This window comes from Rhamphochromis longiceps, linkage group LG17 (genome assembly GCF_057381845.1).
Source record: "Rhamphochromis longiceps isolate RC_006_pf linkage group LG17, R_longiceps_female_GT1.1, whole genome shotgun sequence".
Taxonomy (NCBI): domain Eukaryota; kingdom Metazoa; phylum Chordata; class Actinopteri; order Cichliformes; family Cichlidae; genus Rhamphochromis; species Rhamphochromis longiceps.
In genome coordinates this window covers 38,453,947-38,470,393 of record NC_140573.1, presented here as the reverse complement: position 1 = coordinate 38,470,393, position 16,447 = coordinate 38,453,947, and the positions used below count along the sequence as shown (strand labels likewise).

General features: G+C 41.6%; 1 protein-coding gene across 10 annotated transcripts in view; it reads left to right on the top strand.

Moving 5' to 3' along the window:
• The window catches only part of celsr1a (cadherin EGF LAG seven-pass G-type receptor 1a), a 100,430-nt gene that overhangs the window by 65,475 nt on the left and 18,508 nt on the right, over positions 1–16,447 (top strand). For 6 of the 10 annotated variants that reach the window (XM_085387458.1, XM_085387459.1, XM_085387457.1 and 3 more), the window contains 13 exons: positions 2,589–2,746; positions 4,713–4,876; positions 4,996–5,121; positions 8,888–9,054; positions 9,188–9,373; positions 9,454–9,570; positions 9,663–9,837; positions 9,982–10,123; positions 11,651–11,771; positions 11,924–12,107; positions 13,279–13,380; positions 15,076–15,170; positions 15,298–15,507. In XM_085387458.1, the coding sequence (XP_085243584.1) occupies positions 2,589–2,746; positions 4,713–4,876; positions 4,996–5,121; positions 8,888–9,054; positions 9,188–9,373; positions 9,454–9,570; positions 9,663–9,837; positions 9,982–10,123; positions 11,651–11,771; positions 11,924–12,107; positions 13,279–13,380; positions 15,076–15,170; positions 15,298–15,507 (1,947 nt within the window). The remainder of the gene's footprint in view (positions 1–2,588; positions 2,747–4,712; positions 4,877–4,995; positions 5,122–8,887; positions 9,055–9,187; positions 9,374–9,453; positions 9,571–9,662; positions 9,838–9,981; positions 10,124–11,650; positions 11,772–11,923; positions 12,108–13,278; positions 13,381–15,075; positions 15,171–15,297; positions 15,508–16,447) is intronic. The other 4 variants (XM_085387462.1, XM_085387455.1, XM_085387461.1 and 1 more) reach the window with 1 other exon arrangement.

Below are 16,447 nucleotides of genomic sequence, written 5' to 3'. Positions count from 1 at the left end.
CCACATGTTGCTCTTATTTTCCTCTGGAGTCCAGTGGTGCCCCTAATCACAAATGGCCCACAGGGGACATTTTTGTGCATATTTCACAGCGGGGTTAAGCAGTAAAGGTCCTCGTTATTATCAGGGTCAAATCAGCCACGAGCCTGTCAAGCACATACTTTGTGTCTTAACTCCTTCATCTGAGTGGTGCTATGAAGCAGGTTTCCCAAAGTGCAGCGTCTCATCACGGGCTGCCGACATGTCCGCTCAGGAGGAACAGTCCAACTTACGTAACTTACTAATGACGTTGACACTTGAAGATTTTCAGCGATAAAGCATCGCGCTCAGCCAGCAAGAGGTTCATATTTGGAGTTTGTGGGGTGTCACCTGCCTACAGTGAGCTTAGTGAGCCTGGGTTTTGTTCAGACGGTGAGGAACAAAAGCAGGACCCACGATTTCAATCACATATTTTCCTCTTGGTCTTACATTTTTGTGATTCGGGTTTTAGACTCGGCTCAAGCTGTTTGAGCCAAACCACCTAATTATTTGGGAGGGGAGAATTTAATCACGTGGTAGCATCCACCTGGTCTGTTGTCACTCAGAGGCTCAAATTTAGAAACCTGAAGGCAATAGCCTTCTTTTAAAGTCAACGAACTGAAGTGACGGTCAGATTTGACAAGATTATTTAGCTGGTTTTCATGGGAAAAGTAGCCACAGAGACCAGAAGAGTTTGTTGCAGCAGGCTGTGAACGTGTTTATTTTGCTGTTAAATTGGCCGGATCCAAGCGGCCAATCAAGGAACTGCTGTCTCCATTTTTTAGCACATGTGCTCGTTTTTCATGTTCATTTTTCAGACGTTAAAGTTGCTGCTTGTTGTGTGGAGAAAAGGAAAGTAAAACCTGTTAAGACACGTCCTTGGACTCTGGAGAATTTTGATGTCATTTTCACTGTTTGTTCATATCGATTCACTCTATGAATCCTAGACGGGCAAAAATGAGAGAATTCATCCATGATGCCTTGCTCAACCATGCCCGATAAGGCCTCGTGCTTTCTGTCTGTACTCAGCTGTTTATCTGTCTGTGTCTCTATGTGTATGTGTGCACGACGTTTCCACCTAAAGCCTGTACAAATGAGATTACATGTGAAAGAGAAAGAAAACAGCAGCGGTGTCAGACGTGCCATGCTTCCTGTTTTTCTTATTGAAAGTGTGAAAGTGTGTTTTGTAGAATCTGTGGAAATGGGGCATTTTGAAGGGAGTGGCCGTGATCAAAAAACCCTCCCTGTGGGTTAGAGTTATGCCTGGACCGGAGCCCACCTGAGCCAAAATAGAAGACAGTGCAGCCCTGTGCTGCTCAGTTTTTGCCCGTCTGCCATTTTCTCTTTTGTCTCTTTTCTCTGGACTTCCTTTTTTTTGTCCTTTGCCATTTTCCCCCCTCTGTGTTCTTCTTTTGTTTCCTGTATCAGCCCCACCAGTATCTCATTACTCTACACCGATTAATGTAGCAGAGAATACACACACACATTTTCTTTCTATCTGTGTCTCCTCATCTCTTCTACTGCATTAATTTTTCATCTTAAAATAATGCAGAGTCATACGTAACCATAAAGCCTTCACTCAGGTTCATTAAATATACTAAACTAGACACGTAAACCCTGATATCACAGTGTTGAGAATAAATACTTGATCCCTGCTCTCAGAGTTTTGAGGGGGTGTTTTGCTCTCCTTCAGTTCCCCGGATGTTTCAGGCGCTTCGGTGTAGTTTCTCTGATTTCCACCCCTATTGCTAAGTGGTTAGAAAGCCTCTCTTGCTATTGTTCAGCCTGTCAGCCTTATGTAAACTTTATATAAACACAGCGCCACGATCAGATCTCAGAGCTTCAGTGCCGCCGTCTTTATGCACTGCAGAAATATACCATAACCCTAGTAGAGATAGCAGAGTGACATAACTTATGACTCCATCTGCTGTAAGGCACTCAACGCAAGACAAGAAGATACGAGTGCTTCATTTGTAAAGAATTTGAAATAAATCTCAGCTTTAACCATGAATGCACTTCCTTTTTTTCCCTGGTGGAAACTCTTTTGGGTTTTAACTCTGCTCCTGTTCCAAAGCTGCTATTGTTAGGGAAATGCTCCATTGAACTTTGCTCTCAGGTTCGATATTAGAAACTCGAAAGCGATTTTGTGGCCTGATTTTCTAAGCCGAGCCACATTTTCTCAGATCAGCATTCGTCGGCCACGGGCCTTGATGGAAGAATTAGGCTACTTTGTAATCATTAGGTGCGAGCTAATACACAATGGGCTTTTTTGTCATCTTAAGCCCAGAGAGGCCTGAGCGCCGCCGCTAAAGTCAGCTAGACGTTGTTTGTGTAGCGCTGACCCGCGCTGATCGCGCTGCCGCCCCTGCCAGATTTCTAACATTGTGTGAAAAGAAACAAAGAAAGAAATCGAGCATTAAATGTTTTAACCAAATTCAGTCAGCTGAGGCAATTTACTGTAACAAAGCACACTCACGCAGGGAATAAGATACAGTTAGTGGGATTTCTCAAATCCCCACTATCATTCTTAAATGCCGATGAATGACCGTGATCTGTTTCATTCTGTGTTTCAGCCTAAAATGGTGAGCGTGGGGAACCCTTTTGGACCGTCCGGAGAAAAAGTGGCTATGGTCGCCATTGACGATTGTGACATATCCATGGCGATCCGCTTCGGAAAGCAGATCGGGAACTACTCCTGCGCCGCGCAGGGTACCCAGATTGGACAGAAGAAGTAAGAGGGAACCTCTTTCACCAACTTTCTTTTCTTTCTTTTCTCTCTGGACCTCTTCCCACACACATTCACTCAAACTAGTCAGACTAATGAGGGAATGTGTTGCGCCTCGGGGGCTTCGCCTTCATTACAGCAGATTACACAACTCACATTCTGCCATCTTCTCCCGCTTTTATCTCCTAATCTCCGTGCTCATCCGTGTGGTCTCTCTGCTGTCAGACAACCAAAAGCTCATCTCAGCGCAGGCTTTACAGGATTAACTGTGTGTTTATTACACACTCATCAATTTATATTTTTACAGTGTGCCTTTTCTTTTGGAAAGCTTGCATGCTGAGGCCCATTTACTTTGTAGAGGGTGGGGACTGAAAGGAAGCGAGAGAGAAAGCTTCAATGGGGAGCTAATGAGCTTACATACTTTCAGGAACTTGTTGCACCGGTCACAGACGCTGAGAGGCGTTTTGAGGATGCTTTAATTTGATCACGCTGGAATAATTAGACCGCTGCGTCTTATGTGGTGGAAAGTGGCGAGAGCCTGAGAGGTTTCACTTTCGAAGCTGTCTTGACAGAATCCAGAGTGTGGCTTAAGCTGCAGAGTGAGTCCTGTTGAGGCAGAAAAACATGACTCCACTGACACAACTGTAGAGTGCTGGGTGGGATTTCCCAACAATATTTCTTGCTGTAAATTTCAGGAGTATCTGGGAAAAAACCCCAACAAATTTATGAAAAAGAAACCTTTGGGATTTAAAGACTAGTTTAATATATCCTACAAGTCTGTATTGACACTGGAGTCTCTGTACTGGATATCTTTTCACAAATATCCATAACACGGATTCCTTCAATACTTCAGAAAAAAAAATCAAAACCCATTAACTCTACTGCTATATATTTATATTAATATTCATACAAATGAATTCTGGATCATAGCTGTAAGTTGAACTTCGGGCTTTTGAGTGTCTGACACTATGGTTTTTGCATTCTTGTGTATTTAAATAAAAGAACAAAACGAAAATCTGAACTTTCTAGATAACTGTTAAGACATCACCCAAGAGCGCTGAAGTTTATGGCTGAACGTTGGTTCAAAGAAGCCTGCAGATTTCTGCTGATTTGCTGAACGTCTAGAAGATTCATGGTTTGAGCCCTTCATGTTCCCAGCCAGGCGATGTTATTTAGACCAGCGGTCCCCAACCTTTTTTGCACCACAGACCGGTTTAATGTCAGGCAGTATTTGCACAGAACGGGCTTAAAGGTGTCGCGGATAAATACAACAAAATAAAATGATACGACCAAGACAAAAACTGTGGTATTTTGTAAATATAATAATAAACGAGAATTCACTGTGTAATTGTGTAACTTTATTAGCAGCGTCCTCCTGAAATGAGAGTAACATCCTCCTCTCTGCCCCTTAATGTTCTCTGGTCGCTATGGTAACGCGTAAATATTTCATTCAAAATAAGCCACACAACTACAACGCGGGAAAAGACCCAGGGTAAACAGAGTTAACGATAAAAACCCTGAAAACCATAAATTTCACACCCGAGCCTCAACTCTCGCGGCCCGGTACCAAACGACTCACGGGCCGGTACCAGTCCGGTTGGGATCCGCTGATTTAGACCGTAAGAACAAAATTCACATTTAATGTCCCACGTAAATGTCTTTAGACCTTTGATTTTGATGGTTTCAGAAGCTCTGGGTGTAAGCGGCTTCATATATGACCAAGTACGTTAAATCTGACCTTGGAAATGCTGCCTTTTAGCTGCTTTGTGATGGCTTTTGAAAACAATAACCTTTAACCAGAAATACCGATCATAGTGAAGGTGAATGAGGGAGCAGCTAAAACACCAAAGCCAAAACTACTCTCTTTAACTCCATTTTCTAAAAGTAAGTGAAAAAGATCACAAAAGACCCACTTTGAAGATTTTGCAGTTTTGATCTATCTCATTCATGGTCTGTCTGCATTTTCTTGCAGATCACTGGACTTGACAGGGCCGCTGTTACTGGGTGGGGTTCCCAACCTGCCAGAGGATTTCCCAGTCAGGAACAGGAACTTTGTAGGCTGCATGAGAAACTTGCGCATCGACAGCAAGCCCATCGACATGGGCAGCTTCATTGCTAACAACGGCACCACAGAAGGTTAAGATGTTCCCTCTGCAGCGTTTCTATCCTTGCTCATTTCTGGAACCGACTTTTAAAGCTGTCATCAAAAACGAAGCTTAAATTTCCCCTGATTTTATTTACTTTTATATGCTCAGGGTGTCCAGCAAAGAAAGACTTTTGCACAAATGGTGTGTGTCAAAACGGAGGCACGTGCGTCAGCAAGTGGAACACTTACATTTGTGACTGCCCTACTGGTTACGGTGGCAAGAACTGTGAGCAAGGTAAGAAATGTGTGTGGGTGATTTGGTTAGTTTTTAAGCAAAAGTGGACAGTGTGTTTGGGGATATTGGGAATCCAGTGTAAAATAAATCCATTGTGCTTCCTTATGAGTTTGCAAAATCAATCAAATATATTATTGCATTTATAGACAGACGTGTTTCTGGCCAAAGGTGCAAGTGTCCGCTTGCTCATCTGTGTGTGTGTGTGTACATTTGTTTACCTATTTCCAGGAAATGGTGTATGTTTGGGGGATCACATGGGATAAGGAGCATTTTCTTTGACTCAGCGTGACTCACGCAGCCTCTGTTCACCAGAATCACTCACCACAGCCTTAGGTGTGGAGTTTTCGGACAAAAGATCAAATTTTGGCTCTGAGTCACTTATCAAAACCCAGACTCACAGATTGAAATCAAAGATAAACACACACTCACCTGGGGCTGTGAAAATTTCAATCTTACGTGCTCTTACTGATTAATCTGTGATGTGATGGTAGGTTTTCAGTTTAAAAAGACCAATGAGAGCTGTGGTGGAATTAATGATTAGCCAATCAGCACCATGGGCGGGACTAAAGATGTTTCTAAACACTGTCAAGCTGAACACTTCCAATGGGAAAAATTGGATTGTAGGTTTTTTGGAAGCCTCTCAAAGTTCACTTCACTACTACCACTAATTTGCATGGCTGTGTGTGCACGAGCCTGAGGCATAAGGCACAAACACTGGTCACTAGTGGCTAATTAGGACTCATCCTTGGAAATTCATTAGAGTAAACACACAGTGTCAGACTGAAGATGGAAATAAAGTGTAACAGATTTCAAATTTCTGTGTGATATCAGCTCTACTGATCGCATAGCTGTCTTTGATGCCTCCTCAGCCAACATGTGACTAGTGGCTTATGTTATAATGGAAAAGGTACATGTAAATAGATGGGTAATCAGAGTACACAGATAACAATATTGAAAGATAAAGTGTAAGGTAATGGTTTTGTTAAGGGTATCTTGATATCCACATCTCTATCTGCCAACAGGTATTATTATTTATGCTCCATAACCCCTCTCGTGTTCTTATATAAAAAGTTGAATCTTTGAATCCTTGCTTCAGGGCGAGTTCCAAACAATGTGTAAAGGTGTGAATACCTATCCTCGCCCTCTCGTCTATGAGGTAGCCGCCCAGTCAGTGCCAGGCCCTAGTATCCTGTATCTGAACTGGGCCGGGATCATAGCAAGCCGGGAAGAGGTTTTGGCTGCTAGGTTGCTTGTTGACACATTTGGTTTGAGGCTTCACACACTTCGCTGCCACATGAGAAACGTGAGATTTTGTTGCTGTGGAGCCAAAATCGTCAAGACTAGACTGACACAAAGAGACAGAATCTCCCTGGTAGTCACCCACTTGGCTTGGTTTTGTTTGATTGTTCTGATACCAACTACTGGACTTTGCTATTTTTGTGTGTGTGTATTTTTTAAGAAATTTAACCCGTCCCTAGACCTGGTTCAATTGCTCTAATGTGCATTCACTATCATTCCACAGACTGTATGTAAAAGATGGTGGTAGCAATTGCAACGACTTCTGCAGCCAGAGGTGATCATATTTGGATTACAAGATGGAGTGCAATGCACAGACAGAAATGCCTCAGATACATAGATGTTTTTTGTTCTAAAAGCTGATGGGGTATTATCGTTTGAGAATGCAATAACTGGAGAACGAGGTGTCATAGGAGCAAATTGATACCGTAGGAGCATCTACTAAAAATCTCTGACAAGGTCAAATCTCAGTGACCCCGACCTAAAGGTCAGAGTAAGTTTTCTGAAAAACACGTAAATGCAATAAGTTGAGAAGGTGATGTAGGTGTCTACTAGTAGGCTAACAGTGACAATGAACAGTCTTGAGTCCACAGCATAATGACCATAATAAGAATCTGTATGGCGAATATGAATGGGATTTTTACTTCAAGAACCTCACTATTTTTATCAGATAAATATATAATAGAAACCATCAACAAGTCCATTTCAGCAATTCATATTAGCTGAGGTGTTAGCTTTATCTCTAGCTTTTACCTGGTTCTCTTAATGTTGCCCAGCTACCAACACCACTTGTGACTCCAGACATGAAGCTGCCCAGACTAAAATATCTTAATGTATTTAAACTCTACTACTGTAAGTGTTTTAGGACTTAAAGTCAATTCTGATCGGTACTCATGGTCCGTAGAGGCTAACGTTTTCTGTGACATTTTAGCTAGCACCATTAAGTCAAACTCTGGGTTAGCCTACATAACACTTTTAGAACTAATTAGCATGGATTAGCATGCTAACAGATGCATGCTAATTATTTTTTTTCTTTTAGTTCTGTTAACATATTAGAATACCAACATGCTTTCATTTCACTTAAATGCGTCCTCCTTTTCCCCAAATTTGACGGATGGGTCGGGTGTGTCCTTCGTGGCCCACCATATCCCAAAATTCATAGTGCGGCCCAGCCAAACTCCAGTTTCCGGCAATGGTGGCCGCTACTAAGTTTTAAAATTACTCTTATTAATCTTTCTGGGTCACAAAATAAACTTTTAACATATTTTCAGGCGAGAATGTGGGAGTGTAAACTTCAAATATCTGCTCGGTTTATCAAGATATTGCAAATTTGCAAAAGTGCTTCGACGTTTTCTGAGACGTCTGTTAATCACCAGCTCGATAGCTAACCGGGAGCTCGAGGGTCACTAGAGCCGCAGAGAACGGCACAACTCCCGGCACGTCATTTTCAGATCACCGCGGACTTTCGCTACTCGGGTTAAACGTAATATAGAAGTCACTTAGATAACCTAAAAATGTTATTGTTTGGCTTTTTTCAGTGTTTTATTTGTTCATGAGTAAATCGGTTTGGCTGAGATTAAAGTTATTCGATTGGATTAGATAAAATAAAATAAAACTTTATTAATCCCCCGGGTGGGTTCCTCCTTGGTTTTTACACAGCTGAATAAACATCAAACAGAAAAATGATTAAACAGAAGTGTGAGATGGTCGAGAATTTACGCCAGTGAAGAGGGTTTTTTTAGTTCGCGGAGGACTAAGCTTCAGCAAAGGAGACTAAAGTCACGATAGTTACCTGCTACCATGAACAAATAAATGCTTTGTCTCATAATTACAGCTTTTGTGTGAGTGTATCTGTGAATGCTTCAGTTGAAGTATGTAGCCCGGGGACCAGAGAACATGGTATAGCTGAGGTGGAAACACTGCGTGCCCTACTGAGATCGACCCTCAGGAGAGCAGACAGCTCGAGGACATTGTTTGCTTACTCAGCATCAAATTAGAGCTTAGATAAAAACTCGCATCTGTAGGAGTTTAATTAGACTTTAAGAATTCTTTTTAACTATGCTCATAGAAGAATTTTTTTGGGAAGTAATCTTTTATTTTCCAGAATAAAGTAGTAATTATATGACATGCTGGAACGTAAATGCTGGAAAAAAACTCATCATTTCAACACTGCAACCAAATTATAGAAGTAAACGAACTAAAGCAACTGCGTGTTTTAAATGATATCTAAAAATAGACAAATACAGAAATAAGAAAAAAAGGTGTAAAGCTAAAAAGAACCCAAAAAACTACAGAAAAGTCATTGCTGCTATTTACCTATGGTTGCTATGTACAGCACAGAAAATGTTTTCTTATGCTTAATGCTGCGTTGATTCATATGTAGTTCCTACAGTTCTCATCTGACTTTTAAACACATTTATTTCCAACACTAATGTGTTTGTGCGTACGACCTGATTCTCGTCCCTCCCAGTGATGCCATCACCTCAGTTCTTTGGCGGAGAGGCACTGGTGTCTTGGAGCAACCCGGACATCACTGTTGCTGTTCCCTGGTATATTGGCCTAATGTTCCGCACCCGGCGTCCTGCTGGCACCCTGATGCAGGTCAATGCTGGGCCTTCCTCTACCATCAACCTCATGGTAAGAAGCATTGTTGGAAAAATTGTCACCCTCAGCAGTTTGCAATTTAAGCTTGTATACAGGTTCTAGACTACCTCTAAAATGAGTGGGAAGTTCTCAGTTTCTGCACCCCCCCCCCCACACTCCCTTCCAGGTGAGTGAGCAGCGGGTCCATATGGAAGTGTTGCTGAGGCACCAATTGGTGGCATCGCTGAGCTTTCCTCAAGTGCGTGTCAATGACGGGGAGTGGCACCACTTGCTGATTGAACTGAAAAGCATCAAAGATGGCAAGGAGATCAAATACATGGCAGCTGTCTCTCTGGACTACGGCATGTATGAGGTACAGGGCGTCTTCCTTTAGAGATGATAAAGGTAGTCAAGAAAGGTTGTATTAATTTTAATTATTGTCTTATTTTTAAGCAGAAGTCAGTCGAGATCGGCAATGACCTCCCAGGCCTCAAGCTGCAAACTCTTCATGTTGGAGGTTTGCCCGGGGAGAGAAACGATGTCATCAAGGGATTTGTTGGCTGCATACAGGTGGGTGGGCGTGCACTTTAAATGTCGCATTTTATTTCTTCTTCAACCTTCTTTCCTGATCGTCTCCCTCATGAATGTGTGCTATCCATTAGGGTGTGCGTATGGGTGAGACATCCAACAACGTGGCCAATGTGAACATGGCTCAGGGCCTGAAGATCCGTGTGGAAAACGGCTGTGATCTGGCTGACCCGTGCGACTCCAACATCTGCCCAGAGAATAGCCAGTGCATTGACGACTGGAGCACACACACCTGTGCTTGCGACCCAGGTAAGATGCACAAGCAAAAAAACATACATAAGTTGGTTGAGAAAGCTCAATACGTTGCCTATTAAGAAAGTGTGTGAACGTAAACATCTGTATTTCACGCCTTTAGGCTTGAATTCAGTTCTTGTTTGTCTGTCTTTCCTGCAGGCTACTTTGGGAAACAGTGCGTGGACGCTTGTAAGCTCAACCCCTGTGAGCACGTTTCCACGTGCGTCCGCAAACCAAGCTCCTCCCACGGCTACACCTGCGAATGTGGACAAAATTACTTCGGCCAGTACTGTGAAAACAAGTAAGGTTTTTTTTTCTGAGAGCAAGCAGGGAGAAGGGTTTTCTTGCACACCACATGTACAACTTGTATAACGCCACTGGAGCAATGCAGTGATATTTGAATGGTAGCTTTGAAGATAGGCTCCAGGTCAGATACTTCCATTGGCTCTGGTGAATTGAGATGGTAATAAAATGTTAATAACATGGAATCAATTTGCTAGCAGACTGAAAGCAGACCTGTGTGCGAGACACAATATCCAGATGTTATAAACAAACCAGACTAAACATGGATATTGCCTCCGACAAAGCTCATTAATCCTCTTTGGTTCACCGAGGTTTCTTTCTCATTCTGTATTGTTGCCGGTCCTTCAGGGGAGTTTTATTAGTCAGTAATCCGAGCCTGACAGTGTGTGTATGGGTGCCTGAGAGTGAGAGAGGGACAGATCAGCCATTTATTTGGGAATTAGTCGAGCAGTGGTGTAAGCATTTCTGCAAAGTAGCCAGCCCCGATCGAGAATCACTCATTTCCCTGTGAACCCTGTCCCCTATGACACACATCACTTCCTGTCTTAAGCAGGATGTGGGATTCCCCCTGAATGCTTGACTGCTCCTCCACAGGTGTTTAGTCTTTGCTTCCCTCATCCTGCCGCTCTTCCTCCGTCAGATCGCATTGCACCAGCAGTGATCGCATCTCGAGGAAGAAAAAGAAAGTCCGTGTGTGTCTGAGTGACTGGCTTAAAAGTGTAGAGGAAGTTTACTGTAGATTTGTTTATTTGGTGATAAACTGAGGAGATAATCGACGGTTTGTCTGATTGTAGGCGCTGATACCGAGTCAGCAGCATGTCACAACCAGATCACGCAGTGCATGGCTTTATAGAAAAGCTCCTTTCAGCCACACCCTGGTCACAGGGGTCACCATAGCAGGTAGATTTACATGTTTGATTTGGAAGCGTTTTAAAGCAGATGCTCTTCCTGATGCAACCCCAAAGAGGATTTGTGTCTTTAACTGGAATCAGACTGGTACCAGATCTCGACCAGGCAAAACCCAGTACAGGAAGGTCTGGAGCTGGCTCTCTGTTTAAAAAGTCTCTGATCCTATGAGTATTCTCCAGTAGCTTGGATGGAGCCGGGGAGGAGACTCTGTCAGTCCTACTACCACTGAAGGTGTGGTTGCCGAGGGTGCCCTCTGGTCAAGCCCCGCCCCTCACCCTTTGAGTAATGTTACAATAATACACAGGTTTTCGCCTTTAGTGTTTCACAAGGGTTAAAAAGGTAATGTCCACAATTTAGACTTTTTGACTCCAGTATATTTTATTAAAGTTTAGCCGGAGCAAAGCAAAAGTCAAATCAAATAACAATAATCACATAATCAAATCACTTGAATTATACTTATCAAGTTAACCTGCTATGAGCTAATGCTGATCTTGAGAGAAAAGAGGTTGAGGAGAGAAGGGCACGCCTTGGCCACGACACCCTTATCTCTGTTCCGTGTAATTGTACTTTGCAGTTTGCGTTTGATTTTGACATCTACTGTTGTCTTTAATGGCAGAGTGGAAGAGAAATGTCACGAGGGCTGGTGGGGCAGTCCCATGTGTGGACCGTGTAACTGTGACACAAGCAGAGGATTTCATAAAAACTGCAACAAGACCACCGGGGAGTGCCGCTGCAAGGTAAATACGTACATAATAAGAGAGATTTTACAAATATTACGGTGTTTCTTCTTGAAGGAGGTTTTTAGTTCATATTAGCAGCAAATTCATGTAATATTCAAAGTCTCCTCCCTGCTCAGTGATGTGTGTCTTCTCTCCCAAACCTCCTGCAGGATAATCACTATCGTCCAGAGGGAGAGGACGCTTGTTACCCCTGCGACTGTTTCCCTATAGGCTCTGAGTCTCGAACCTGCGACCCCATCACTGGGCAGTGTCCCTGCAAGGGAGGAGTTATCGGTCGTCAGTGCAACCAGTGCGATAATCCCTTCGCTGAAGTCACTCCCACTGGATGCGAAGGTATGTGAAAGAAATATTTGAGAAGGTAGAAATATCATTGATTAATTAGCCTTTATAAAAGAGTACACTTCAACTTCTGTGAATAAGGATTAAAAATTAATAAATCAGGATGCAATATAGATAGACATTTATTGAGTCCCATAGAAGCCCATGAATAATTAACTGTGTATGAAAAGGGACACCATGAAGGTCAGATCAGAATAACTAAAGGGGACAGTAATAAAAGGTCATTTCAAAAGTCGGGTGCATTCTAACTCTAGCTGTTCTCGGTTCACAAACTGGGTCCGGCTCCTTCAACAAAGCGTCAAAAAGAGACAAATGGTGTCGCTCACATCTGCTGGTGCTGCAGTCGAGCTAACTTTGCATCTTTGTCACCACCCAGTCATGCAGAAGAGGCAAGTCTGGCTCAGTGGCTAACTTGGCACCGGGACTGCACACACACAATACAGTAGAGATGAACAGAAGACAAAGCCCCCGAACAGAAAATGAATGTCAGTGTGCTTACTGTTTGACCTAATAGGAAGCCTTTTGGAGGCTGAGAACGTGCTTGGACTTTTAAAGGACATGAAACCCTAATCCATGGTCTGAGTATTGTTGTTTAGCCAAAATGTTGGAGTGGATTTAGTGCGTTTTTTCAGATTCATAAGACTCTAAGATGTAGCTGCCTTTAATAGACCTCATGCCACAATATCTGTTCTGGACTAAACACAGCTTCACAGTTAATTTGGTTTAAAAAAAAAAAAGACCTTCAACCACTCCTTATTTTAATTATTCTTATTGTATTTAATGGAGAAGCTTGGAGTAAGTACACTGGCTAAGTTATGTATCATAGCTTGTGCAAGCTTGCAGGTCCAAATCTGGTTTGTCCTGGCTGTCAAATACGCTGACATGAATTATGTCTTGCAGCTTGTGCAACAGCTCTGCAGGATTAATTTGGTTGAATTTCTGTGTGTTTTTCCGTCTGGCTGTTTTATAAGGTGGTTAAAACGGATCAGCCGGGTCGGACGTTTGCCTTTTAAAGCGATGCTTTTTTGTTTTGTTTTTTAGCTGATTGAACCTCAGTTTGGCATTTGTCTTTAGCAGGCCCAGTTTAAGCATCATACCACGTGCAATATAAAAAGTAATTACTGTGTTTTAAGACTGTTCTTAAGCCTTACCCTCCTGTCCACAGTGGTGTATGAGGGCTGCCCAAAGGCCTTTGATTCTGGCATCTGGTGGCCCAAGACAAAATTTGGACGCCCTGCTGCTATGAAATGTCCCGAAGGATCTTTTGGTGAGTACTTTTAACTGCACACTGTCTTTCACTCTCCAAGGCTTAACAACACAGCAATAAAGCACCCTGATTGGTTCATGAGTCCAGAGGAGCTTTTTAACCAGCCAATCATGTAGAGGTTTGTGTGTAAAGGTACGTCAGGTACATTAAGAGCTGACGGCGATACCATTCCTCTTGCTCACTGTGCGTATGAGAAAGGTGAGCTCAAGAGTCGAGGTCAGTGACCTGTCCCAGTAAAACGTTGCCTCTTTCCTGGTTACTCCCTTGGTAACTGCAGTCACCATGGTGCCCTTTTTGTTGTCTCCCAGCACTCAATAGGGAATTTATTTGTGAGCATTGCTCAGTGCCCTCCTTTAGCTCCAAGTGGAAGGCATTTCTCCCTTTACAACAGTGAGACTTTCCCAAACACCACCTGACTGTAAAAACTTGGTGTAGTTTTACATTTAAGCACTGAGACTGGAACGAATGGTCTTACATTCATCAGGTATTTAAGTGCTGCAAATCTTCAGAACAGTTCTGATCACGATCTGATTGGAGTTTTTTGCTGTGCCTTTTTAAAAAATGTGTATCCTTACTATACTACTAGTAGTACTTAATACTACTTACTAGCCCAGTCAAATCTTTCTTAACTAACAAAATCAAAAAATAACTAAGAAATAAATTTCTGAAAAATTGCTGTTTAAAAATGAATGGTATAATTAGTTGTGATCATTAATGTGTTTTAAATTATTTAAAATATATAAAGTGTGACATTTTAAATGTATATGTTCTGTATAATTTTCCCTTTGCGTTGCTATGTTTGTTTTACCCATTTTTTTTTTTTTTTAAATTTCATTTATTCTTCATATAAGTGAGGAGGCTGTAATTCAAAGTCTATTCAAAGTCTACTGCATTTCGTTGCCCTGTACCTGTGCATGTGCAATGACAATAAAGTTGAATTCTATTCTATTCTATTCTATTGGGAAGTCAGTTTGTCCCTGTTATCTGACTGGTTACCATACAAAATAGTTGCCTCCAGCTAATCTATTAAAAGATACAAACAAATTAAAATTAGAAACAAATATTGAATAATTAAATACAAAATGAAAAAAGCAAGACAGGACTGTATAATTATATAACTATATAGTTTTTTATGTAGCATTTTATACATTCAATAATGTCTATGATTTTTTAATATTACCTTTGATGCATTTAATGGCATATACATTTATTCATGTAATTGTGTTTATTTTGTTTTGGTTTTATAATGTTGTCAGTTTCGTTCCTCCGTACAAACAGATAACATGCAGTTCATATCTAATTTCATGTGAAAGAAAAGTATTTTAAGATAATAAAACTGTTTGAGGCAACAATAAAAAGTTGTTAAGTAGTTAAGATATGAAATACGTTATTTAAAAAACATACATGGACAAACACGTAATAAAACCTAAATCTCTAAAGTATGCGAGAAAATATGTGATCATAGTAGAACAGTCAAATGTTCTGACATGATTGCACTTACACTTTTTGCCCCTTTTTGCAAATTTGTACCTCAATGCAAAATCTCTAATTGTGTAACTGCACAAATGCATAATTTTAATGCTATAGAACAGAATTTCCTCACAGTGTTTTCTTCTCTCTTCATGTGTTGGTAACAGTTGTGAGGAAATTGATTTCCATGTCCTCTGTTTTTTTATGTTATTTGTTCTTTTCCAGGCACTGCCATCCGCCACTGTAGTGATGAGAAGGGCTGGCTGGCACCTGAGCTCTTCAACTGCACCACCGTCGCCTTCACACATCTGAAAAAACTGGTGAATAAAAGACAGAAATAAGCATGAAAGCAGACAGGGGCTTTTATTAGACTGAACCCGAGGAGCTTTTCCCTACCTTGACCTGCCCGTTCTCCCTCTCTTTACATCCTCCACTCTCTTTTTCTAGAATGACGATCTCCACCGCAACAGTTCAAGGATGGACAGCGAACGCTCCAAGACCATTGTGCGTTTGCTTCAAAGTGCCACCAATAACACGTCACATTACTACGGCAATGACGTGAAGATGGCCGCCCAGCTTCTGAATTATGTTCTGCAGTACGAAAGCCGCCAGGCCGGGTTTGATCTCACCGCCATGAAGGATGCAGAGTTTAATGAGGTAGCCTTATGCACTTAATTATTATAAAAAATATATATGATGTGAGCACTGGGAACACTGGTGGCATGCTGCCCTCCACTGGTTGATGCTCACTGGGTGAACAACTTTACCCATTACTGCTTTTATTAGTGTGAATGCTTGAAAAGCATTCACAGTATTGTTCTTCTAATCTTTATTATTCTATTTTATCTATTCCGTACGTTTTTTGTACTCCTACTCCTTCAAAACCGTTCAACTTAGAAAAACCATTCAAACACCATTAGATTCCTATTCTTTTGGACATGACTGCTTCTACTTTTCTCATTTTTAACATTTATATTTTTAATTTTATTCAACTTTATTCAACAAAAATTTCCCATGTATTTCAATGGGGAGACCCTTCAAATCCTCGTTCAACTTACTCACTTTTTAATCTCCTACTACTTCCACATACGTTGACATAGAGCCACCATTCAAACTTTAAAACGAAGACAAGACATTCAACTATTCAACTTGTATTTATCTTTTCAATATCTATTATACTTTTTCTTCAGTTCCAGTTTAAGTTTCATGATGTTTTTTCACCCGTTTCAAAATTTATAATGGGTGTGTATGGGACGGAATGTTGGGGCTAGAGTGAGACAGCTCAACTGCTAGAGTGAGAGGAGCAAAAAAATTAATCTTAAAATCTTTTTTAAAACTGCTGCTGTGTCCGCAGCGTTTGCTCTACAGGTATGATTTTACCCTCGAAACGTAGCCATCGCTGTCCTCTTTCATCCAATGTGTTTACTATTGTACTAGGTGTTATGGTTCTTTCATAAATGTCACCAATGCACAGCCTCCTCCCTCCAACTCTTCCATAGACTCTAATGTTAAAATGGCTCAGAAGGTTCGTTTGAAAATCAGAAGAGCATGGTGTCTTTCCACTGTCACCACGTCCATATAATAAACTCCACAGGCA